Source organism: Bubalus bubalis, chromosome 21 (assembly GCF_019923935.1).
Source record: "Bubalus bubalis isolate 160015118507 breed Murrah chromosome 21, NDDB_SH_1, whole genome shotgun sequence".
In the NCBI taxonomy this organism is placed as follows: domain Eukaryota; kingdom Metazoa; phylum Chordata; class Mammalia; order Artiodactyla; family Bovidae; genus Bubalus; species Bubalus bubalis.
In genome coordinates, this window is record NC_059177.1 from 14,330,079 (window position 1) to 14,357,178 (window position 27,100).

The 27,100-nt window shown below is 40.7% G+C and overlaps 1 protein-coding gene across 10 annotated transcripts in view; it reads right to left on the minus strand.

Moving 5' to 3' along the window:
• Positions 1 to 26,839, minus strand: part of ULK4 (unc-51 like kinase 4) — a 505,777-nt gene extending 478,938 nt beyond the window's left edge. Inside the window, exons 1-11 of one of the 10 annotated variants that reach the window (XM_045163883.1) lie at positions 25,476 to 26,827; positions 19,572 to 19,765; positions 15,916 to 16,015; positions 14,160 to 14,299; positions 10,857 to 11,019; positions 8,073 to 8,174; positions 7,423 to 7,506; positions 5,757 to 5,832; positions 3,454 to 3,546; positions 1,076 to 1,188; positions 856 to 925 (exon numbers count right to left, since the gene is read on the minus strand). In XM_045163883.1, the coding sequence (XP_045019818.1) occupies positions 856 to 925; positions 1,076 to 1,188; positions 3,454 to 3,546; positions 5,757 to 5,832; positions 7,423 to 7,506; positions 8,073 to 8,174; positions 10,857 to 11,019; positions 14,160 to 14,299; positions 15,916 to 16,015; positions 19,572 to 19,709 (1,079 nt within the window). In that variant the 5' untranslated portion in view covers positions 19,710 to 19,765; positions 25,476 to 26,827. Of the gene's footprint in view, positions 1 to 855; positions 926 to 1,075; positions 1,192 to 3,453; positions 3,547 to 5,756; positions 5,833 to 7,422; positions 7,507 to 8,072; positions 8,175 to 10,856; positions 11,020 to 14,159; positions 14,300 to 15,915; positions 16,016 to 17,797; positions 17,947 to 19,571; positions 19,766 to 20,676; positions 20,788 to 24,651; positions 25,423 to 25,475 lie in introns of those variants that run through there. The other 9 variants (XM_045163885.1, XM_045163880.1, XM_045163881.1 and 6 more) reach the window with 9 other exon arrangements.
• Positions 26,840 to 27,100: the final 261 nt, after the last annotated feature.

Below are 27,100 nucleotides of genomic sequence, written 5' to 3' on the forward strand. Positions count from 1 at the left end.
ATGGATGCCATACTCTGGGGGCCACTCCATTACATCCAGGTCTCTGAGTTTGAGTTTTTGGCATTTTAAGAAATTCTTCCATTTAAATCATTATGGTCTTTTGGTGATGAATTCCTTCAAATTTCCAAATATCACCTCTCCTCCACTTACCTGCCTTTGTATTCATTCATTAAACAACTACTTACTTGGGTCACAAAATTTACCAGAGACTGTACAAATTTTTTTTTAACTGAACTTAAATGCCTAAGATGCATAGATAAATTTAACATACTTTATATTTAAATATGGGTAAAACAAATCAGGAAATTTTAGTTTATTATTATAACTCCTATGTCATGAAATTAAACTATGAGGCTGAACCTATAAATAAACTATAACACTTAATATTTACACATTATTAAAATTTTAAATACATTGGCCTAATCACTTTAAAATACCATTCTGATTTTATTATTTTAATGATTGAAAATCCTGTTTAAGCCTCCCTCCCAGATAAAATTATATTTAAAACACAACCAGTTTTTTTCCTATAAGTCTTTATCCAAATAAAGGAGCCAGACTTCTGAAATTTTAAATTCAATTTTACTTGCAGTAGAAGTACAAAATAAAGAAGTTTTAACCCTTATAAATAGAAAAGATAAGGTGGCTTGGTTAGAAATTTTGAAAATACAAAGGGAAGTTACATTCCACTGGCCAGCACTGAACAGTAACTTACAAGGAGATCAAAATTGGAATGTGGCGTTTATCCCTGGCCTTTACTTCTGTGCAACATGGTTCACCACCAGGACAAGACACTTTAAGAAAATTTAGCTTTCATCCCCCATGGACTCCTTACCAGTCTGTTATTTTACATACCTGAGAAGAAACATGGACTCATTCAATTGACCCCCAAGGGTACTCTTAGGCCGCAAGTCAGATGGATTTTCTGTGGCAGGAAGGTAAAACAATATCCATTAAGTGAACAAAAATATGAGCAGGGCATGACGTAGACAGAGATTTGAAGAGACAGATAACACAGATTAGGGACTGTCAGAAACAGTGTTCGGAGCAGGAACATGGTCAAACGCAAGCTCACCCAGCCTGAAGGAGTGACTGAGTCGCTGCCCACTTTTCTCCCCCTTTGCTTGTCCACCTTGAGGGCTCTTCAGAAGTTCCGTGGCATCTTGGGACCCAGAATATTCCATGTTTCTGCTGTTTAACAAGAGAAACTCAACTCAATCAAGCTTACTACTGAGCTTTCTATAGTTTTCTGTGTCGAACAAGAGGCTGGCAAAGATACTTAAGTTGCACAGGACATTTGGCCAAACTATGGAATTAGAAAGGTAGTATTTTTCATTGAGTAACTGAAATGAGCTCTCACTGTGTGCAAGGCACTAAGACGCCTATAAAATTTACCCCTGAAAAATACATAGCAGCGGGCCAACAGGAGGAGTAAACCAGCACTCGACGCATCAGTGAGCCAGCGATGAGCTTCCCTTTCATTTCCGCCCTTCCAGTGTCGCCAGCCCTGGGCTCAAAGGAGCCCCACGAGAAGTCCTCTATTTCTGTTCCAAGGAACAGGAAAGGGAATCCCTAAGGGTCAGAGCAGGGGAAATACCCTAGTTTTTTGTTTGGTTTTTGGTTTTTCTTATTCCCTTTTGTCCTGTCCCAGCCTCCAGGTAATCTTGCAGCACACACTTCTGGCCCACGCCTAAAATCCTGTGGGAGAAACATCCTCTTTTCTAAACAGAGAGCTATGATCCCAAGAATGTGAGGCAAATCTCTCTGTTCTCTTATTTTTCCTCTCTCATCATCCTCCTGTCACTTGGTCTCAAAGACATCCATCAAGACATAAAAGCATACACCATGAGGAAGTGTGGCTCACAGTGGGAAGGCAAGGTTGCCTCAATATTTGAAAACCAATTTATGTAAGAGTCCATAAAGAGACTCTAAAGGAGAGAAACCACATGATCATATCTACTGATACAAAAAGGCATTTGACGTTTATTAACAACATTCGTTTCCAACTGAAAAAGGGAAGTTACAAAACCCTCCAGCTCATCGTGTGTGTGTGTGTGCATGCGCACACACACGCGCACATGTGTGCATGCTCTGTTGTACCCAACTCTTGAGACCCTGAGGTCTGTAGCCTACCAGGATCCTCTGTCCATGGGGATTCTCCAGCCAAGAATACTGGAGTGGGTTGCCATTTTCCTTCTCCAAGGGATCTTCCTGATCCAGGGATCGAACCCATGGCTCTTGCATCTCCTGCACTGGCAGGCAGGTTCTTTACCACTAGCACCATCAGGGAAGCCCATCGTACTTAATGCAGAAAGGCTGAATGCATTCTAAAATCAGAAACCAGGCAATGGTGTTCATTCTCACCACCCCTCATACACTCAGTTCAGTTGCTCAGTTGTGTCCCACTCTTTCATTACCTCATTCATTACCATGCTAAAAAAAAGTCCTTGCAAGGCCAATAAGAAAGAAAAGGCATACAGATCAAAAGGAAGGTGGCATACTAAGGTGCAAGGTGTCCTAGGACTTGCTGACACTGATGGACAAGGACCCAAGCCCAGTTTCTGTACTCTTCATAGAGCCTGAAGTGTGAAAACAGCTGAAGCTCAGTGGATCACAGAAACCAAAGCTTGAGAGAGACCTTATATAGAATTCAGATTTCTCTATCCAGTACACTAAATTGACAAGATTAAAATTAAGAATCAAACAACCATTATCACTGAATGAAGTGGAGAGAGGAGGAGTCGATTATCTGTACTTTGGCTCATCTACTTTTCACCTTGTTCTTTTCAAAACACCATCACTTTTGTAAGTGTCCTGGTCTAAGAAGACTTAATAATAAAAATGAAGTATATTAGTCAGGATGAGCTAGGTTATGCTGTGCTAACATGATCCAAAAATGCTAGTGACTTAGACTCTCCTAGCTTTATGTCTCACTCGTGCACACAGCCACCGCAGGCAGGCAGGAAAGCTGTGCTCATCGTGGTCACTAAAGACGCAGCCTGAAGGCAACTCCATCTGGACATTTTCTTCCTGATCACCTCATCAGGAGAAAGAAAGGTAGCAAATCACACCCTGGCTCTTTGAGTTTCTACCCAGAAATAACACATCAGTTCTGCTCACATTTCATCAGCCACAGCAAGTCACAGGACTACACCTAATTTCAAAGAGGGAAACGAGATCCTACCGTGTGCTGACAAGGTGGGAGTCCAGGTGAACAGGACTAATGACCACAGGACTAAAACCCTGCCTGGAGAAAAAACAACTGACCAGAGAATGAGCAAAGTCAAGCACACAAAATGTCATGACTAAACTCTTTAAGCAACCTTTAATTAAACAAACGCTTGATTTTCTATTATGAAAAGTACAGAAATTCACATCATTGAGGCTGCAATCATAGTAATGTGCCAAGTGCTTAATAACCATGCCCCCCACACAAAGATCAGCTTGTACTACCTGACGTTGGAATCCTCAGTGCTTGAGTCCTGATCATTTCTAGCAAAAGCGTCCTTCCAAAATGAATGCTGCAGCAGGTCTGCCCAAGTCAGTCTTTATAAAACAGAAATGTTTAAAATCTATTTTAATATGATTTACCACAGAGAATTCCCAGGACATGTCCAAGTTATACATATCAGATCCGTTTCACATATTCCTTTTTATTATCTATTTTTTAAATTCTTTTCCTAATTTTTAACTGGAGGATAACTGCTTTATAATATTGTGATGGCTTCTGCCATATAACAATGTGAATCAGTCATAAGTGCACATGTCCCCTCCCTCCTGAAATCCCTTTTCCCCTAACCCACCCCTGTAAGTTGTCAGAGAGTAGGGCACGGAACTCCCTGTGTCATAGAGCAGCTGCCCATTAGCTTCTATTTTACACATGCGTTAGCACATGTTTCAGTGCTACTGTCTCAATTCATCCACCCTCTCCTTCCCTAGCTGGGTCCAAAGTCTGTTCTCTGTATCTGCATCTCTATTCCTGCCCTGCCAATTTTGTAACTTCACTTTTAGAAGTTCATTCAGAAATAAACAAGCTTATCAACCTCATGACTATACACAGTCACATCTCTGTTTAGGAGTCAAAACATTATTTAATTAGATCACCCACATTAAGATGACTTCAGGCCGTATCTGAACACTAGACTTACTTTCAAAGCACTATGTTTTACTACTGATCAATTATACCTGAGGTATACTCAGACTCAAAATGATTAACCCTAAAATTCAAAAAAGATAGTAATTTATATCTAATTATTCAAAATTTAGGAAATGAAATTCAAACTACCTTGGTTGAAATTAAAATACAAGCGATAAAGAACTGGCAGCCACAAGGATATATCCCTTTTATACAAATGGCTCCTAAAATTCACTAACAATTAAAATTGCCAATAAAATGGAATTTCTTTTTCATCTACCAAAGTAGCAAAAAATGTGTAAGATCAACAAAGCCCACTGTATTTAACAATGGGAGGGAAGGAGCTTTCTAAAATTGCTGGAAGTATAAACCTTCCCATGTTCCTGGGATCAGCAAATGTGTCCACATTTTTAATGTTCTTATTAGTCTTTGGCCAGCAATCCCATCTTGAGAAACTTATTCAAAGGAGATAACTTCTTAAGTGAACAAAAACAAAACGAGACAAAAACATATTTACTATAGCAGTCAGTATATATGATACTCTAAATCAAGAAGCACTCTCAAAAAAAAAAAAAAGCACTCTGAATGTTGTTATCATACATTATTGCATGTACATTCAGCAGCCACTTAAAATGACCAAGTGAAAAAATAAAATGACCAAGCAGATATATAAAGAAACTAGGTTGTGGGGTGGTCCCATTTATACAAAAAAGTATTTCATATGGAATATAAATACATAAAAAATATCCTAAACTTATTTAAGTTCCTAAAATTAAGCATATTTATATCTTATCCAAAAAATCTGGGAGATTATCCACCAACGTAACACTTATCCTAAAAGCATTCTATTGCAAGCAAATACAGCAGTGTCTTATAATTTATTCAAGTATAAACATTTTCTTCTGTATAGTTTCTCTCATATTTAATGCTGATACATTACATGCTATACTAAATTTATTCATTTTACACCCTGAAGTAGAGACCCCAAACATTTGTCGAAAACCTCAAGATAACTAGTGGGAGAACCAGAAACTAGTTTCTCTTGTCTTCCAGGCCAGGGAGACCCCCACCTTCATTCCCTACTCCCTTCTGCCCTCCCCTACTCTGTATCATAAAGATTTCTAACTTTCTGCCATCCCTGCCACACAGAACATTCACACTGTGCCTGTGATCGTCACTTGACATTCCCAGTATGACAGGAATATCATATTGATAAATCACATCACATTAAAATAGGGCTCCGTTAGTCATTATTACATTAAGTATCTTGACAACACATCCACAGTGGGGTAGTCCAAGACAGTTTTAGCCTGAAATCCACAATGGAAACAAAAAAGTGTACTCCTTGGATTTGGGGAGTTACAAGGAAATCTGTCAACCTATGAGGCAAGTACGTGCTACATTAGAAGTAAAACTGACTTTTAAAATATCTCCTGATTAAATACACCTGCAAACAGCAGCCACTCAATGTAGACTCAGATTTCTTTTTTTCCCCCCCAAAAAAGAGAGATCCTTTGAACAGTTCTTTCTATAATAAAAACAGTACAATTTTAGAAGTACACCAAAGGAAAAAAAAAAAGATTCCACTGCTCATTCATGTTAAAATATTACCCATACATACCTTTTCTGAGGGTCTTTTTGAAGCAAACCATCAAGCAAATTAATAAAATCTGAAGAAGCTTTAGGACAAGAAGAATCTAGACACAAAATAGTACCCAAAAAAGAGAAGTGGTTAAGTAACTGAAAACACACCCTGCATCAACATTATAATAACAGGATTTTAAGCACATCAATTATTTTTAAGAGAACATGGAATACACAAGTAACAATAAAGCCTCCACTTAATAGAGGGGGGGAACAAAAATTTTAAACTTTGTCCCTGGACCACGATAAAACATGTATCTCAAAAACTAAGTTCTGACTAACCTCTAAACTTTCTCTTTACAACCCCGTAAGGATCATGAGCTCACACCCTTGTCTTCAACTATTAATTATGTTCCATTTTCTGAGGCATTCTTAACCAGCTTTGCTTGATAATATACTGTGACTACAGTACTTGTACCCACTTCATTTCAAAGATTTTTAACAGGAAAAGAATAAACATCACAATATTATGACACTGTCAAATTCCATTCATCTCCAAGTGCTCTGTCGTTTTATACTGGACAGATGCACACCTTGGTCAAATTATCAGTCTATAATTAAAAGAAGTGGCCCAGAAGATGATGGCCAAAGCCATCAAAACAGATGGTACTATTAGACACTGTGGCCACAGTCTGAACAAGATCCCTGTGAAATAATCACCCTTGGGCCGCCAGTGGTTTTCTTGACCAGACCTTTGATACCTTCACTTTCAGATTTCTTTACGCTGCATAAACATCTTTAACTTATACAAGAAAACAATACTCAATGCTATGAGTACTTAAACAAGTAAAAAATCAGAAGTCATCATTATAAGAAATAGGAATGACTGATTTCTATGAAAACTGAAGTTAATGAAAAAAAAAAAAGGAAGAAAGAAATACTTTTTAAGAAATACAGACCCCTTTCAAAATATCAAGATTTTTTTGGTTTTTTTCACCTAGGATGATTCTTAAAATACTGAAAATATTCTGCATTCCTATTTCTTCCATCAATTATTGAGAATTCTTTTTTCTTTTAAAACTCACAACCTTATTTTTCATAAAGTCTTATATTCATTTTGGGGTCTTAAGATCCACATCTTTTGAGGAATGTAGCAAAGTGTTTTATTATGTTTGTACCTTCTTTTTCTTTCCTTAAAATTGTTAATGGTAAACACATTAATTACAATTTGTAAATTTTCAATACTTTTAAAACCCTGCAACCAAATCGAGCTTAAACACTTGAGCTTATCATGGCAGCATTCTGATTTCTCAAGATACAAGGCTGAGAAATGCTTGATTTGTTCCTATTCAAACACAACATGGGACATGAGTACATATTAAGTAAATGGTATGGACATATGAACACAACAAAATGACATAAAAGTTTGAGTTTTAAATCTTTAAACCAGACTTCTTTTGATATAGGAGGACAAAATAATTTGTATTTTTAAATGAGGGAATTTAATAGTACTCTGCTTTCCATTTCAGCATCTTTTTAAAAATGGCAAAGGGAATACTAACATTTCTAAAAATATCAATTTCTGACTACTCAGAAAACACAAATTTGAGGGGTTATGAATCCACAGAAACACTCTGGGATAAAAGTGCATCGTTGGTCCGTGTAGTAAATCGACTACATTTATAATAAAAAAGAAATCCTACCTTTTGGAATAGGTGGCAAAGGATCTTCATAACAAATCTTTTCAATTAGTTCTGAGACACATTCTGAGAAGAATGGAGGCTTTCCTTAAATCAAACGAAAACTTGCAAAATTAAACAACAGTTTGCTACCACCAATAATTCTTAATAAATCTCAACTATAGACAGTTCAAGACTACATAATTTATAGGAAATATATACATATATAGCATAATTAATTACTGAATGCTGGGTATATACCACACACACTGTCTATATATTTTTATATTTCTACAATTGAAAATTTATCATCCTAAAAATCAAAATTCACTTATGGATAACCATACTCCAAGAGTTGCACGGGCCACTGGACACATCTGAAAATTCACAGTCAAAGGTACCTTTACAAGATGTTCTACGAATAATCAGTTTTCAACAGTTAGGCATATTTCAACATTCCAACTGATTACCATGAAAAATACCTCCTTGTCAAAAGTTCCTAAAAACCTGCACATGCTGAGACAACCAAGCAAGTCAGCAAAAATCAGTATACAGAAAAACTTAGAAAAATCAGCTTTTTCACCTCTTACAGGTAAACTCTTTGCAAACTACGTATGTAACCATTATGTATGTGTGTCCAGCTCTGATTTTAAACTGAACCAGAATGTAATCACCTGAAAACATTTCATAGAGCAGGCAGCCCAAGGACCAGAGGTCACTGGTGATGGAGAAGTCGGTACCCCTCACAATTTCTGGAGCTGTATAGGTAAGAGATCCTAAAAATAAAGGTGAAAGGACAGTTTTGTTAGGCATTCATACCGTTGCCAACACAAATACACCTTGGAAAGACTAGGTGAAGTGAAAAAAGATCAGAGAACGTGCACATGAACAGATCTTCAGGCATATTTCACACTTTTATATGTTTTCTACTTTTAAGAGGGCTTCCTTTGGCTCAGTTAGTAAAGAATTCACCTGCAACGCAGGAGACCTGGGTTCCATCCCTGGGTTGGGAAGATCCCTTGGAGGAGATCTTGGCAGCCCACCCCAGTATTCTTGCCATAGAGAATCTCCTTCAATCTTTCCCAGCATCAGGGTTTTTTTCCAACAAGTCGGCTCTTTACATCAGGGTCCAAAGTATTAAGAGTTTCAGCTTCAGCAACAGTCCTTCCAATGAATATTCAGAACTGATTTCCTTTAGGATTGACTGGTTTGATCTCCTTGCTGTCCAAGGGACTCTCGAGAGTCTTCTCCAGCACTACAGTTCAAAAGCATCAATTCTTTGGCACTCAGCCTTCTTTATGGTCCAACTCTCACATCCATACACAACTACTGGAAAAACCACAGCTTTGACTAGACAGACCTTTGTAGGCAAAGTGACGTCTCTGCTTTTTAATATGCTGTCTAGGTTTATCATAGCTTTCCTTCCAAGAAGTAAGCATCCTTTAATTCCATGGCTGCAGTCATCATCTGCCATGATTTTGGTGCCCAAGAAAATAAAATCTGTCCCTGCTTCCATTCTTTCCTCTTCTATTTGCCATGAACTGATGGGACTCGATGCCATGATCTTAGTTTTTTGAATGCTGAGTTTTATGCCAGCTTTTTCACTCTCCTCTTTCACCTCATTAAGAGGCTCTTTAGTTTCTCTTCACTTGCTACCATTAAAGCGGTATTATCTGCATATGTGAGAATGTATTGAAGTATAAACCTTTTGAATAATCACCTGAGTAAGAGGTGTGGCACACTGAAGTGTACTCTTTTAAATTAACAATTCAAATAGTTGTAAGAAAAGAACCTTTGATTGTTATCAACAATATCTTGATTAGGACAGATTAAGTTATATAGAAGTCAGCACTCCAAATTCTCACTGGCTTAACTGCACAAGTTTCTTCATCATGAAACTACACATCGCCTACAGGTCAGCCAACGGGCCTCGATCCTCATAGTCAGTCCATCCAAGACCCAGGCTACATTTCAGTACAAGCTTCCTCAGTCAGCAAGGTGGGGGCAAAGACTGTGGTTAACTTAACACGGGCTCTTAAAACTCCCAACTCGAAAAGACTTCTGTGGGCACCTGGTGAGCTGTGGCAGGGACGGTGCAAACCTACCATGTATCCAGAAGAGGAACGGGCAGCCATTGGTTAACAGTACTAGTGTTTACCATGTACACTGGATAGAATCTAGTATTACCCAGAAATACCAAATTCCAGAGTTAGAAAGCACCCCTGCTTACTGACATGAACAGCTGAGGCCTGGAAAGTACCCTCACATGCTGTAAGCCAAGAGTTGGGCAGTTACAGAACACCTGCCAAAACCCAGGGTTTCCTATCTTCCAATGAGAATGTCCTTCCCATGAAGTGAGTAATCACCAGTCACTAGGAAAGAGGTTAACGTGCTCCCCCATGGGAATTGTTCTTGGATTCAACTCAGAAGTGACCAAGCATCACTGCTAAAAACTGACATTTCTCTGTAACACAGCCCTCTTCCCCTTTTGAAGGGACTATTTCAAAAGGTACATTCCTGAAACATACCGCCCTCATTTTCTATAATAAAAGCGTAGTCTACAATACTCATTTTCACAGGATGCCAGTCATCCCATGCAGTATTTGGGGATTTAAAGAGCCTTCTTCCTGGGCATGAAATTTTACTTCAACACTAGCCCTGAAAGTTACATTTCTTTCCTCACATTTATGGGCCTCTGGTTAACCTGCTGCTCCCTATCACGTTATCTCATTCTTGTCATCAAGGCCATGTGACCACCAGGCCCAGGGATGCCGCCCTCTCTCCCAGTGCCTTTTGCTTCCTGGTGAGTCTCACTGGTCCAAAGTCTCAAGTACTGCACCAGGAACTTAGGGGAAAAGATCTTTATCACTTCTATCAAAAGTTCTCCTATAAGAAATATGACTTCCTGGTCAAGGAACTAGGATCCCACATGTCACATGGCATGGTCAAAAGAAAAAAAAAAAAAGTAGGAAAAAAAAAAGAAATTTGACTTCACACTCTCCCCTCAAGCACAGCGAGGTAACAGCCTAGGCCCCATCTGTCAAAACCACCTCCCAAGGATGCACCCCTAAAAATCTTCCATACTTGCAGAATATTAGCTCCTTAACAATGCTAAATATGTACCGAGCTGCTGGTGTGTGCCAGACACCGGTGTTAAGTGCTGAGGATACACCAGGAAGGGAGACAAAATCCCCTTCCTTACATTCTAACGAGCGGTCAGTGATGAAGTGAAGGAGAAGGCTTTGTCAGAGGTTCCCTGTGCTTTAAACAGCATTAGATCCACATGGAAAACCTTAGGTCCTAGACAAAGCCATCCATAAATCCAGACTTCTCCTGGTCCTTATTATTTATTTTCAATACATCATTTGGCTGGCAACATGAAAGGTGGACACTTTCTCCAAAACACGGGACTTGGGCGGCCCACCACTGGACTTCTGACCTTGAAGCTCGCCTCATACCTTTCACTCTACTTTTCATGCTTTTCTTCACTACATTCTCCCCGCTGTCGCCTCCTCCTTCTTCTGCTGCCACCAAGGTGAAGAACTCTTCCAAATTTTCACCTTCCACTTTGGCCAAGGAAAAATTACTAAACTTCAGTGTTCCAGGCCCTTCCAAGAGTATCTATAAGGTGAAGAAACAAATATGTTCAAACACAAATTCAATGTAATTTGCATTTCCATCCGTACCTCTTATAATCTCACTACAGAACCCTGAGTATTGGCTTTCTTGCTTCATCATAACTCAGAAAATTAAACACAATTTTTTTTTAAAGAAGATGCTATGCTCAGTCACTTCAGTTGTGTCCAACTCTTTGCAATCCTATGGACTGGAGCCCGCCAGGCTCCTCTGTCCATGGGATTCTCCAGGCAAGAATACTGGAGTGGGTTGCCATGCCCTCCTCCAAGGGATCTTCCCAACCCACAGATTGAACCTGGATCTTCTGCACTGCAGGATTCTTTACCGCTGAGCCACTGGGAAAGCCCCAAAAAGCAGCTTAGGAAATTTAAATCCAACACTACCAGAATCAAATATTAAATTCTCCCTTCTCAGATGCAGATGAAAAATGTCATAAAACCACAGAGGGAAACAGCAGTCTTTTGGGAAAGATGAAGAATATACATGAAACAATCTACTCATGAACCCTCAGTAACAGCTGAAAGAGGATTTGGAAACCCACCAGTCCTAGGCATTGTTTATTTAAATGATGAAGTGTGATTTAGGGTTCAGACTAAGGGTTCTGAAGTTAGAGACCTAGATTTGACCCCTAGGTTCACCACTTACTGGCAGTCTAACCTGCAGAAATTACTTACCCTTTGTAAATCTCAGTCTCTTCACCTATAAAATGGGGAAAGTGATACTTCAGATAGTTTTAAGGATTGAGGTTATACATGATGCAAAGGGCTTCTGACCGTGACTGGCATATGAAAAGTGCTCAAGTCTGCTAATATAATTTATGATGAGAAGTTATCTGTTGATTATTGAAACTATACCAGGAACCAGTGTTCTCTTACCTTTATCTTTTCCCTCCCTTGCAAGGGGCTTTTTGATCTCAAAAGCAATTTAAAGTTTACTCTTTACTTCTAGTTACAAATATTAAGGATGTCAGTTAAGTCTACCACAGTGACTTTTAAACTGTGGTTTTCTTGAGCACCTGAAGGCCTTGTTAAGACAATAACTAGTCCCTACCCTGAGTTTCTGATTCAACCGGTCTGGGGTGAGGCCCAACAACCTGCATTTCTAACAAGTTCCAGGTAATGTTGATGCTGCTGGTCCAGGGAACACACTTGCAGAACCACCGGTAGGTGGCAGATAATTTTTTTTTTAAGTTAGTAAATATTTCAGACTTTGCAAGCCATACGGTTTCTGCCCTGACTTCTCAAGTCTGCAACCCCTGACAATACATAAATGAAAGGGTGTGGCTGTTCCAACAGAACTCCATCCACAAAAATAAGCATCCTGCTGGAACTCCTCCAAACCCAGTTCTAGAGTAAAAGTTACCTTATCAATCAGCCTGAAGCGCCAAGATTATGAACAGCTGATGCGAGACCTCATTAAAGAGCTCACATGTAGGAACTGGCACAGTATAGCCTCTGGGCCATATACTGCTACTGCCTATGTCTGTACAAGCATGAGCTAAGCATGGTTTTTAGGGTTCTACTAACTACTACTAAGTCACTTCAGTCGTGTCCGACCCTGTGCGACCCCATAGACGGCAGCCCACCAGGCTCCCCTGTCCCTGGGATTCTCCAGGCAAGAACACTGGAGTGGGTTGCCATTTCCTTCTCCAATGCATGAAAGTGAAAAGTGAAAGTGAAGTTGCTCAGTCGTGTCAGACTGTTAGCGACCCCATGGACTGCAGCCCACCAGGTTCCTCTGTCCATGGGATTTTCCAGGCAAGAGTACTGGAGTGGGGTGCCATTGCCTGGTTCTAAGTGGTTGAAAAAAATGAAAATAATACTTCTTGACAGGTAAAAATTACATGAAACTGACATTTCCATGTCCACAAATAGAGGTTTTTTTGAAACAAAGTTACACCCATCCATTTACATATTGTCCACAGCTGCTTTCAGGGCTGTAACACAATTAAGTGATTATAGTCTTCAAACAAGTATATGAAGATTTCAAATAAGAATGTCTGTTACAGAGAGTTTTTATGGAGTTTTTTTTTTTTTTGTAGGTTTCATTACGTTCTTCTACAGATGGCCTAAAGTAACATTTAACAAGAACATACTCAACTTTTCATTTCATTAACAAAGGAAAAGCAGCAGCAACTAAGACCAGTAACACATACAATCCCTAAGACTATGGACTTGTAAAGGTAACAGGTGCCACTGACTGCAAATTCCACCTAAACATAATATGTAATTCTCACTATCTCCTTGAAATATCTACCCCCCCACATCACAGGCAAGAAACCTAAGGTACAGAGAGACAGAAAAGGTAACGGGTCCAGGACACACAGCATCTCAGTGTCAGTGTTGATGTGACTCAGACACTAAGCAGGTCTGTGACTGTACAACACTGAAACACATCTGCTGCTGCTGCTGAGTCATTTCAGTCATGTCCGACTCTGTGCGACCCCATAGACAGCAGTCCACCAGGCTCCCCCGTCCCTGGGATTCTCCAGGCAAGAACAGTGGAGTGGGTTGCCATTTCCTTCTCCAATGCATGAAAGTGAAAAGTGAAAGTGAAGTCGCTCAGTCGTGTTCGACTCTGTGCGACCCCATAGACTGCCGCCTACCAGGCTCCTCCGTCCATGGGATTTTCCAGGCAAGAGTACTGGAGTGGGGTGCCATTGCCTTCTCTGGAAACAAATCTAGCGATGGGTAATTATTTCTACCAGAAAAGAAAAATGTTTGATATAAAATAGCAGGAATCAAACACACATTGTCAAGAATGTCAGTATCAAACTAAAATAATGGCTCATAAGTGTGAACTATAATTTAAGAACGAAGAGTCTTATTCTATAGGTCTCTTGAGCTCATCATTCACAACATACCTCAAGAGCAATGATACTCACTCCGAGAATCCTGCAAGGAGGGGAGATTTCACTTTCTAAAAGGTACTTCAATAGGCAGCTAAATAGGAACCTAAAATATAATACTATGTACTTCCTTTTGTTAAAAAAAAAAAAAAGTTGACTAAAAAATTTAAAGATGCTCTAAATAGATCAAAGTTGTATCTAAAAATAAAAATATCTTTGAGGAAGCATTATAAATTGAGACACAAACAGTCAGGGAATCAAAACGTTTATGAATTACCTTCCTGGGAGAAATGTCACAAAAGAGAATGCCAAGTTGATGAAGATGGTGTAATCCAGTCAGCAGGTCAATCCCAAATTCTCTCACTACATCTTCTGGGAGGTTTTCATCTTGAGCAATAACCATTTCTAAAGAACCACCTGCAAGTTGATTAAAATCACCCACTTTAACACCAGCATTACACAGTGCCTCTAGAAAGGTTCCATGCTGGGACCTGAGCATTAAAACATGATCAAATCAGTCCATCTGGACAATCTGACGGGGAAACATACTCGTGAATGAACACTGGTCCAGGAACCCTAACAGGAAGCTCCACACTCCAGAGCCAGCTAAGGACAAATGGCTGCTCGGCCTGGAAGGACAGTCAATAAACATGCCAGTGGAGTGAAGGAAGAATCGCTCTGGCACTGTGATCTCTCACTCCAGACCCCTTGGGAAAGAAACAGCTACAGAAATTAGCGTTAAGTGCTACTGTAAACGGTACACTTTAATCACACTGTGCAAAGGACAGTCATGTTTACCCCCATGCAAAGTTAGGTCACATTCCGCAAGTACCGCCTGACACAAAAAGGTGCTATTCCTTAAGTGTTAGAAATTACACACTCTGATGTACACCACTGATGAAATAATAGGTCAGTGGCAGACACACTGTGAATTCCACATCTATATCCTTCCAAGGTCCCTGTCATAACTCTACCACCTAAGTGTCAGAAACAAACTTTTTTTTTTTTTTTAGGATCAAGATTATAATTAGAAGTCAAGTTCACAGAAAAGGAAGTCTTAGCTGGCAGCTGAAAGTTCAATCAGAATTCCTGTGATGAAGGTAGGAGGCATTCTGAGTTCTGTTCATTTTGTTCAGTGAGTGAGGAACTATTCCAAACACAGGTATAAATGAGTTAGGTTGTTACAACAGCCAGGGGTCAGAAATAACTGCTGAAACAAAAAGTAACACAGGTGGAGTCCCCTGATCACCTCAACAGTGTATACATCTTATGAAAGAAATTAAACCACCGTCTCCTCCCGTTGATTCAAAAAATAAAATGCAAAATGCAAATAATTTACTATTCCAGATAAGCTCTTTCATAATTGCTTCATAAATTCTAAGGGCCAATAGGTAAAAGACTCATAAAGCTAGAAATTATTACATTTTATCTTAATATTTAATGATTCTTTATTATTACTCAATGTATAACTGTGGTACTTCTTACATTTTTTCCTAAAGACAGTGAAACTAAAAGTCCAGACAATACCTATGTATTTAGTCACCTTTCTCCCTGTATACAGTCTTGGAAAATTTTATCAAGCAAGAGCTATGTTATCTCTAATCATTGCCAGGTGGTGGAATTTGTTGATTCATCTATTTTTCTATATTGCTAATCAAGTATCCTTTGCCTAAGAATAAAAAAAATAAGAACTAATTAGGTAATAGGTAGTTGACCTCAAATCTTTTATTTTTCTTGAATGGAAAAACTTGTTTGATCAATCACTAAAAATTATGTCTAAATTTTATGAAGATGATTTAGTATTATTTTATACCAAAGTAAAGTTAACCCTAAACTGCATCTCTTCCTCTTACCAAACACCTTTGCTTTTTTCCTGTCCCTAATATATCAAACAATAGATGTTCAAGTTAATGTAGTCAATAGTATGCTTCTATTCATAATAGAAGGAAAAGTGAAAAATAACAAAACCTACATCATATGTTTTTTCAAAGCAATATACGGCGACTATAATCGTAGCACTTCTTTGCTCCTACCTGTGCAGAGCTCCACAACTAGCCAGAGATGATTGCTGGTTTCATACCATTCATGAAAAGTTACAATGTTCTTGTGTTTAATTTCATGGGTGAGACGGACCTATAAAAACACACAGCATTCACACTAAGAAAAAAAGTTCTTAAAATCTTTGAATCTATTAAGAAACACCTAAATATCACACCTGGGAAATAGATAAGAACACAATGGAACTTATTCAGTGGAATAAAATAATAAATAATTTAAAATATAGACATTAAGAATGATGGTTATGTGCTTACTCGCTCAGTCGTGTCTGACTCTTTGCAACCCCATGGACTGTACAGCCTGTCAGGCTTCTCTGTCCATGGAATTCTCCAGACAAGAATACTGGAGTGGGTTGCCATTTCCTTCCCCAGGGGATCTTTCTGACCCAGGGATCAAACTCATATCTTCTGCATTGCAGGTGGATTCTTTATCATCTGAGCCTTCAGGGAAGCCCTAATGTGAACATACTGATCTGAAAATGTACATTTCCAATGGATTATAATACTTGTATACCAAAAAAAAGAGTGAATTCAAAAACTCAGTAATAAAGATGCAAAAGCGTGTCCATTAAAAAATATTAAGTAGCTTTGGGGATTTTTGGCTTTCCCACTTTAAAAATCCCATTAAATATAGGAACTAAAACTACAAAAATGTGTATAGAACATCACGACTCAATTGCTGATGACTGACTATCAAAGTGCACTGGATCCTTGCTTTCTGATTTTCTTAAAAAAAAAAAAAAAAAAAAAACAGAAATTCTACTGTCACTCAACACAGGCTAATAAGCCCATAGTTTGTAGAAATACAGAGCTCCCTGTTTAAGACATAGAATTTGGCATGCTCCAGGAACAACTTGGTGGGCTCATATTGTAATAAAAATAAAGGAAAACTAATCTACATGACTTAGAAGACAGATGAGGAGAAAACCAAACAGAGTGACCAAGGGAGAATTTGAGGAGCATCTTGTAATAAATCCCCAATATAAGGCCACTAGAAAACGGGAAGAACCCTGGGTAAATAAGTTTAAAGGGAGCCTCGCTAATTCTGGCTCAGGAAGGAGAGGTCCTCATGAAAAAATAAGGAGATACAGAAACCCCAAAAGAATTCAGGCCACAGCACACTCCTCCTGACCCTGCCCATCACTCAATACTTGCCAAGTACCTACTCTTCCAGACACCGCTCTGCCGATCTCACCCTCCACCCGGACCTCCATTGCCCATGTGCAGCCTCCGCTGGCCAGTGCAGGAGGTCCTATGGCCAGTGCTCGCCACAGAGGGCTACTGTGCTCTGGAGCGGCAGCTGGGATGAGCTTCAAGTGTAAAATACACACCAGACACCCAACAATCAACATCAAAATTAGAAAAGTATCTCACTGGTTGCACACTGGAAAAATAATACATGGTATTATTAATCTCATGAGATGAATATATATTAATAAGATGAATTTCACCTATTTATTATCCTTTTTCAATGTAAATACTATGAACTTTACAGTTAGATTTATAACCCCCATTATATATCTATTGGACAGCATTGCTAGATTTTTTTTTTAACTGGTAACATCATTCTCTCCAAAATCTCTTCCACACATCCTAATCCATGACCACCACTCACTTTCCAGCTCACTCGCTCCAGGACTGCAATTCTGGTTCAATCCAACCCTCCCCACAGTCTGCGTACACCTAAGGCACTGAAGCAGACACAAACCATGCTGATTGCTCTGCCTTCCACTGATGGTCCCCACTCTAAAGGGCCCCAGCCAGTCTGCCCTCCAGGTGACCTATTCACACCTTTTCTTTTCTCTTTTCTAGAACACTGCCTGCCCGTTTCCCCTAACTGAAGACTTAAGATTCTCACCTCAGTGAAAACGTAATCAAAAGAGAAATTCTTCCCGTTCCCAGTTCTGAATCAACCAACTAGAGAGCATCTTGTCCCGTACACCTGTCTTCCCTCAACTGTCCACATGCCTTTCAAAAGCCAACACCTCCTCACGCAGGTGAAGACAGCTGTTTAAAATAACAAGAACAATGACAAAAATAACAAGTGTTGGCCACAGTGTGGAGAAATGAGATCCCTTGCACACTGCTGTGGGAATGTATAACGGTAGGGCCTCTGGGGAAAACCAAGTATTTCATGGGTTTGGACAAATCGGTAGTGACTTTTATTATTATAGCATCTGTCATATAGAAGAGTTTCACTGCCCTAAAATCCTCTGTGCTCCGCCTATTCATCCCTCCCACTCTCCCCGACCCCCCAAACTCTGGCAACTACTGATTATTTTACTGTTTCCATAGTTTTGCCTTTTCCAGAATGTCACATGGTTGGAATCATACACTATGCAGCCTTTTCAGACTGGCTTCTCTTACCAAACCACGTCCATTTAAGGTTCCTCTGTGTCTACTTGTGGCTTGATTGCCCATTTCCTTTTATTAATGAACAGTATTCCAGTGTATATATGTTCCAGTTTGTTTATTTACTCACTGCAGGGCATCTTGATTGTTTTGATTACATATAAAGCTGCTGTAAACATCTGTGTGCAGGTTTTTATGTGGACCTAAGTTTTCAATTCTTTTGGCTAAGTACCAAGAGTGTGATTATTCATTCAGAACTCTTTTCATCTTGCAAAAATGAAAATTTCTACACATTAAATAACTCCCCATTTCCCCTTTCCCTGGCAATCACCATTGTATTGTACTTTGTTTCTGAAAGGTACCTCATATAAGACGGTGATGGCTGTACAGTAATAGGCATAACTTACTATTAAACTACACACTAAAAATGGTTAAGATGATAAACTTCGTTATGTGTGCTGCTGCTGCTGCTAAGTCGCTTCAGTCGTGTCCCACTCTGTGTGACCCCATAGACGGCAGCCCACAAGGCTCCACCGTCCCTGGGATTCTCCAGGCAAGAACACTGGAGTGGGTTGCCATTTCCTTCTCCAATGCATGAAAATGAAAAGTCAAAGTGAAGTTGCTAAGTCGTGTCTGACTCTTAGCGACCCCATGGACTGCAGCCCACCAGGCTCCTCTGTCCATGGGATTTTCCAGGCAAGAGTACTGAAGTGGGGCACCATTGCCTTCTCCATTGTTATGTGTATTTTTCCACAATTAAAAAAAAAAGCTAGGTTTGGGCCAAGGAGTCTGGGATGTAAAGTGGTACAACTATTTTAAACCCAAGTTACTCTCACCTAATGTACTTCCTTTGGAAAGCCTCATAATCATGTACTAAATTTAAAAGTAAATGATCTAGGGACTTCCCTGATGCTCCAGTAGCTAAGACTCCTAGCTCCCAATGCAGGGAGCCAGGGTTTGATCCCTGGTCAGGGAACTAGATCCCACCTGCCACAGCTAAGTCCTGTCACAGTCAAATAAATTTATTCTTAAGTGATCTGATACAGACTGTATTTTCCCTCATAAAAAAAACAAAACCCAGAAATCTAAGTTGCTAATTACTGATACTTGAGTATGTTTAGTAGCCATTATTCAGGACTACTGGCACTAAAGAGAGAAGGTCACCCATTCCAGACTGAAAATGGACCGTCTGCTACAGTGAGTTCAGTGACTTCTGTTTACATACTACTTACTCCATCTGATCACCTTTTCCCAAAGAGAGAGAAACATACTTGACTTACCCAGTTGGTTATTTCAGGCCTCCTGCACTTATCAGTACAAAGAATAGCTACAAAATTGATGGTCCCCTTCCGTCGCCCCTTGTAGACCACAGTCTTGCTTCCTCGGCCAATCTCCTCATACAGGATGAAGTTTTCCATCTCTGGGTTGACTTCTCACCTTCGGTAAAATGACAGTCTAATAGCATCTCTAACTCCTAAAAAGTAAACAAAAATGACATTTCAAAACCCAAACTAGCTGCACGACTGATTAGCCTAAGCTATTTAATATGTAATCAATAACTCTAGTAATTCTATCAATTCAAAAATCCACCTACAAATGTTGATACAAGTGTCTTTGTTTTTGTAAAATGAAAAAAAAACTAAGAAAAAAAAATAAAACAATTCACAAACCAATATTCAACTCCCTAGTGATAAGACCTTAACAAAAATAATGAAAATGACAGCTATTTTGAACACATGGAACAAAACCAGGGAATGAATGAGATTTCAGTCAATGTATCTTGATACAGCTCTTACTCTGTTACACCGGAAAGCACTTTGTGTCAGTAACTGTGTAATGAATGGGGTAGTAAGCTACATCTAACCATAACTTATGAGAAATGAGACAATGCATGTGAAAACACTATATAAATAAATATGGAATGATAGTATTTCTATCTAACCCACAGACATTTTAAGAGTCAATTCAAATATTATTCGAAGTCAGTGGTCAGCAAACTACTGGTTCCTGGGCCATATCCAGCCTGCTGAGTCCTTTGTAAATAAGTGGATCACAGCCATGTCCAGTCATTTAGATGTTGTCTAAGGAAGCTTTCCACCTATGACAGCAATGTTGAGTAGTAGTAAGAGTGACCCTATGACCTGCACACCCTCTAAAATATTTACTATCTGGCCCTTTACTGGAGAAAGTTTGCCAACTCTTTCACATCATTTTTTTTTAAACCACCCACTATAACAACTTCATTTTCTTGGCCAACAAAATCACCTTATATTCATGAGTGAATAACAATCTGATGTAGTCTTTTACAAGGCCATGCGGTTGCACAGAGTCAGACACAACTTAGCAACTAAACAACAGGGGCTTATACTTCAGCCAAGAACTTACACTGATAGTAGATATGCCATCTACTCAGTTGCTCAGTCATGTCCGACTCTTCGCAACCCCATGAACCACAGCACACCAGGCCTCCCTGACCATCACCAACTCCCGGAGTCCACCCAAACCCATGTCCATCGAGTCGATGATGCCATCCAACCATCTCATCCTCTGTCGTCCCTTCTCTTCCTGCCCTCAATCTTTCCCAGCATCAGGGTCTTTTCCAATGAGTCAGCTCTTCGCATCAGGTGGTCAAAGTATTGGAGTTTCAGCTTCAACATCAGTCCTTCCAATGAACACCCAGAACTGATCTCCTTTAGGAGGGACTGGTTGGATTTCCTTGCAGTCCAAGGGACTCCCAAGAGTCTTTTCCAACACCATAGTTCAAAAGCATCAATTCTTCAGTGCTCACCTTTCTTTACAGTCCAACTCTCACATCCATATATGACCACTGGAAAAACCATAGCCTTGACAAGACAGACCTTTGTTGGCAAAGTAATGTCTCTGCTTTTTAATATGCTGTCTAGGTTGGTCATAACTTTCCTTCCAAGGAGTAAGCGTCTTTTAATTTCATGGCCGCAATCACCATCTGCAGTGATTTTGGAGCCCAAAAAAATAAAGTCTGACACTGTTTCCACTGTGTCCCCATCTATCTGCCATGAAGCGATAGGACCGGATGCCATGGTCTTAGTTTTCTGAATGCTGAGCTTTAAGTCAACTTTTTCACTCTCCTCTTTCACTTTCAAGAGGCTCTTTAGTTCTTCTTCACTTTCTGTCATAAGGGTGGTGTCATCTGCATATCTGAGGTTATTGATATTTCTCCCAGCAATCTTGATTCCAGCTTGTGCTTCCTCCAGCCCAGCATTTCTCATGATGTGCTTTCAGAGTAGTTCAAAATCTTGGAATGCTAAGGAAGTAACATGGTTTCCTTACTTCCAGGAGAAATAAAATTTTAAGTGCTCCTATGTTCAGAAATGATTAAAAGCAGTACTTTCACCTGCCAGGTGAGCTATTATTAAGATTCTGGGGCATTCTAAGCTTGACTCTCCAGAAGCAGAACAAAATCACCTGGCTGCTATTAATATTGCTGCAAGAAATGCTGCCCTTAAAGGGACCAACAGCAACCAAACCTCTGTCATGATCCAAAGAGATATTTCCCAAAATGATAATTTAGAAAAACTGGCACAAAGGGCCAACAGTTGGCCTCAGAAAAGGAAAAACAAGATTAGAAATTCAACAACTGTTGGTTTGATAAGAGAAAAAGCTTTGGTTTGGACTAAGGAACAGCCCTGCCCTATGAGAGACTAAAATCCCCACTCCTTATCCCTGTACATGCATTTTGTCAGTCTACTAACAAAATACGGCCTTCATGAATCAATACCGCTGGGGAAACATCAACTAGTGGCAAATGGATTACATACGGCATCATCTAACAGATAAAGTATGATTTAGTCATGATCTGTGTGTTGTCACACTGGACTGAATCCTTTGCTTGCAGACAGTCTACTGCCTCTTATGGGGCTAAAGGACCAGCATTTTTAAGACTCAACTGGCAAAATACAGAGGCCCTCCAAATATCTCGACCAAAAGCATTGCTGTTGGTCCTTCTAAATCTCAGATCCACCCCTTCTGTAATTCAGAAACTCTCAACCTCTTGAGATAGTCACAGGACATCCAATGCACTGGGCTCCTGCTTCTTACAATCCACAACTAATAAATATAGAGTTACTCCAATACTGAAAGGCCTAATTGCTTCTATGAAAAATAACCATGTTTTGGCAGGGCAGTCTTTTTATAGGGCACCCTAAGGAAACAAAGACCTCCAGCATCACACCTTGCAACCTGGAGAGTTAATTTACTGGAAAAGACACTTCTGGAAGAACCATCTTCAGCATCACTAGAAAGGTCCCTACTGAGTATTACTAACCAACCCTTGTGCCACCAAACTCCAAGGAACACAACTTTCGGATTCATGTCACACATCTAAAGAAAGTGCAGAACTCTGACTGGACCTGACTTTACTTTCTGACTGGATCTGAAAGTAACTATTCTGCGGAATTAAAGCAGACAACATCCAATGAGACAGCTTTCCCAAGGTATGCAGATCTGGCCTGCTGGAAGTTTGTCACTGCGGGGCTGCACCCTGAAGGCCCACGAGCCTTGTAACTGCTCAGTCTCAGAGAGAGAGCCTGGAGTCAGCGACAGAGACATAAATGACTTATTGGACACGGGGTCTTAAATGCCTGAAGCAAGGTGCTGGAGAGACAATCCACTGTGTGTGGCAGACAGCAGGCAGAACAGGACACGGCAGCAATCTTCACTACTTGAGGGAGGAGGAGTCTACCATTTACAGGGGAACTGATGCCAGGTGGGCTCATCAGGTACCAGAGACTAATGAAGAGGATTGGACAGTCCTGTGAGTGAAGTAGGGCGTGGTTGAGCAAGGCATGTACAGAAACCAAGAGAACAGCCATCTTGAATGGGCTAACCATTCAGTCGCCAACGCCAAACCTTAGCTTATGGCATAAGACTTCAAATGATCACCAATGTCTGTGATCTTGATAACATAGAGATTTTAGATTAAAAGTGCCTGGTAGATCTCTCTCCTACCCCTCCTTGGTAACTGTTAACAGGTTCCCACTCTGCACTTTCCCCTCCACCTCAGACACTACACCCAGGAAAGATACTTTCCGACATAGAGGGACAAAAAGCCTCTCCAACTACAAAACCTGACTCTTGATCAGCGATGCTTTCAGAGGAAGATCTTGATCAAAAGAGAGAAATGTAAAATATGTATATACATATTAAACAAAAATCTCGATTAAACAGAGCTGGGAGACAAGAAGTGGGGCGCTCTCATACCCTGTGATGATACCGAGCTCAACTGGAAGAAGAATGAATCCTCTTCTTTCCTAGCAAGGACTCCGTCAATGGAGTCTTTGTTTACTACAGCCTTCCCAACTTACTCTTCCCCTTTATAAAATCTTTCTCCTCCCCTGCCAAGCTGGGGAACTGCACCATGTCTTGCCGTGGTTACACATGCCAAATTGGAACTCCCTGCTGATGCCAAATAAGGCCATCTTTCCTGGAGAAATATCTGGTAGTCTTTTGGTTCCAGCAAAGAGAACCAGTCCTGAGTCCTGAGCCACCAAAATGCAGCCTTAACAGGAGAAATTATGTGTCCAAAAAAAAGTAACCTGAGATCTTAAATGTTCACAAACTGGTTATAAACTGGTTATATACATCAGCATAAGATGTTAAAAAAAGTTTTTATATAAGATGAGTGATTCCTTTAGAACAAGTTTTTAGGCCACAAGAAAAAAAAATAAAATCTTAAAATTTTGAATTTGAGTCGGGCCAAGTTCATTTCCTCAATCTTTCACTGAATAGAGGCATCTGAGCAGGGCACCGCCTGAAATTAACAAAACATACCAATTACAGAGTAGGCTTAGACAAGGGTGGTTTATTACCTGCAGTATTTCCTCTATGGACTCAACTTCCTTAGACCAAAATAAGAATTCAATCAGACTATTTTATAAGTTATCTTTCAGATTTGAAAACCATTGTCTGTAAGATTTTTTTTTACTCAGTCCAAGGATGTTCCTCACCTCAGACTTCCTAATGCACATTTTTAAAATGTTGTAATTTCTTAAATTGTAAAACAAAACACAAATACAGAAAAACCCACAAAATAAACATATAAAGAATTATTACAAGAAGGCCATCCTTGTAATCACCACCCAGACCAGCCACAGCACTTTGCCAAGAAGTCCTTCCCTGAGCCTCCAACAATCACAACTCCTCAATACTCCCCCCAAAAGTAATCACTCTCCTGACTTCCATGCGTTTCTTTATAGTTTTCTCATTCAAGTGCGCATTCCCAGACACCTCAGTTTAGTCTTGCACATTTTCTAAAAAGCATTGTGCGTCTTTTAAGTCTCTTAATCTGCAAGTTCACCCAGGTATCATCAGAGCAACTCACACCTATGAGCAGTTGAAGCATTTATGATTTCAGCGGGCTGGGCCTATACTCAAACTCTGAAACAAGAGCAGGCAGCAGGGGCACGCAGGTGAAGACAAGAACTTCCTCTTAATCATCCACACCTTCAAATCTTTAAACTCGCTCTCTAGCAGCATTAGAAACACCCGGGAACTGAGAAGTGCAAATTCCCCACCATGGGGCCCAGACCTTACTGAATCAAAAACTCTGGAAGCGGGATCCAGCAATTTGCGTTTTAACTAGCCCTCCGGTTGCAAGCTGCCTTAGAAATCCAAGTCAACCTTTCCCGAGAGCACGAGACGTCGGGCACTACACTGAGCCCTAAACTGGTGCTCCTCCTCGCAGCACTTTTCGGACCATATCAATTGCAGGTTTTGAGCTTCGACTGACTTCGAAAGCGTAGGCTCTTAAGTCTCTACGTTAACACCCTCTCTTCCCGCACCACACCCCCCCAACCTGGAGGCTTTCACTGCCTCCCCACGTCCAACGACATCAGTCAGCGAAGCCAGCTTAGAACCCAGGAAGCTAAACCAGAGTTTTAAGAGATAAAACTCCGAATATGAGGTGTCTATAAAGCGCATCTCCAGAACCCAGGTCCTAGAAGAGGTGTTCCGTGTACACCTAAATCAAAAGTTTTTTAGAGTTCAACACAAGCACAAAAAAGCGGAGCCCGAAGAGAGAGGGGGCGCTGGGGGTAAAGGGTCCACGGAGGGACAGAGAGTGGTGGGCGGCCCCCCTGCAGACCGGCGAACACTGAGAGAGACAGGGACACAAATTCGTGGCCCCTAAAACCGCCACTGCCGCTCACCTGCTCGCTCGCTGGTGAGAATCCGCATGTCCATGGGATACCTAGCTCGAATGCTCACGTCTCGGCCCCCGAGCCTGAAGACGAGTCCACTGGCCAAAGGCCAGGGGCGAAGCAATGGAGCAAGGCGGGACGCAAAAGGAACACCGTGAGGCCGTGTAGGTGAAGCACCCCTCCGGGTTTGGATTCGGCCAGCCGGTCTCCAAGGCAGCACGCAGAACGCCGCTTTGAGCGCCCAGCGCTGATTGGCTGAGCAGTTTCGGTTCCCATTGGCTGGGGCCGGGAAGTGGAGCCGCTACGGCCAACTTCAATGGCCCCGCGTCAACTTCAGTGGCCCCGCGCCTAGCGTTAGGACGAGTCCACCGATCGACCCCAAACCGGGGTAGAACGTGCTTGGGAAGGCAAGGCTCAGCGCGTCGGTGACCGGCCTTGCGAGTTCCGCACCGCTCCGCGTTTGGACCGGTCCAACCCGTCTCCAGGGCAGCACGCAGAACGCCAGAAAAAGCGCAGGGCTCTGATTGGCTGAGAAGTTTGTGTTGCTATTGGCTGGGGTCTGGAAGTGGGGTGCCCGTCTTACAGCGTTGATCTAACAGTGGGTGGGGGAATCGGGGCTTGGGGCTGGTCGTTGGGGCCCTTCCTGGCTAGCAGTTGCATAGTTAGTGGCAGTGCAGTCTTGTGCCCTCATCATTTCTTCCTTCCTCCATTGTCTTCAGTTTTCTTCCATCCTTTTAGGTGGAAGGGGCAACTTAGGCTGTAACAATCTCTCCTCAGGTTCCTTCCCTTTAGAAAAGAGTAGGTTACGGATTATCTCCCTTCTTATACATGAGAAAAGACCAGAAACCGGATCTCGAGTTAGTTGATTATGACTTTCGAAGCTCCAAACTCTCAAATTCCAACCACCAGAAACGTTAGCACAAGCTCCTCTCTTCCACACGGAGTTAGCTCACAGATAATCACCTTTGGCATCAGAATTATCTGAAGCTCTGGTTAAAACAGGGCCCGCCCACCCACAGAATTTCCGATTCTATAAATCTGGTGAGCCCCCAAAGTTCTCATATCTATTAAGGTGATGTGAATGTTGCGGATAACGGACCACGCTTTGCAAACCTTTACGGGTAGGACCTGTGTCTGTCTCTCATCTCAGGTTAATCATATCTCCTATTCTTTGACTTCTAACCCTTTTTGGCTTCCCAAGAGTCTTAAATTAGCCTTAATTATCAGTTTTTTGTATTTAGGAGATGTGATGTGGTAAAAATTTCCTTATGTATTACTTCCTAATTAATCAAGACATACAATGAAATATCAGCTAATTTATTCTGAGTTTTGATAGCCTCATCCTTAATGTCAGAAATAAGTATCTGGAATGTAGTTCTTCCTTAAAACTGGTTAAATACACATCACCTGTGTTGAAGAAGTTCCCATATTCTTGGAACAACTAGGGAACCTAAGAAAGATGTTACACTTCTACTTAGGAGCCAAACCAGGTCATTTGGGAAGGGCTGTAAACTGTCCTCACAAAATAATTTGGATTCATGATTCGAGGAACTGAACACATCAATTTACCACAAAGCCTCCCAAATTCTCGGAGAAGCCAATGGCACCCCACTCCAGTACTCTTGCCTGGAAAA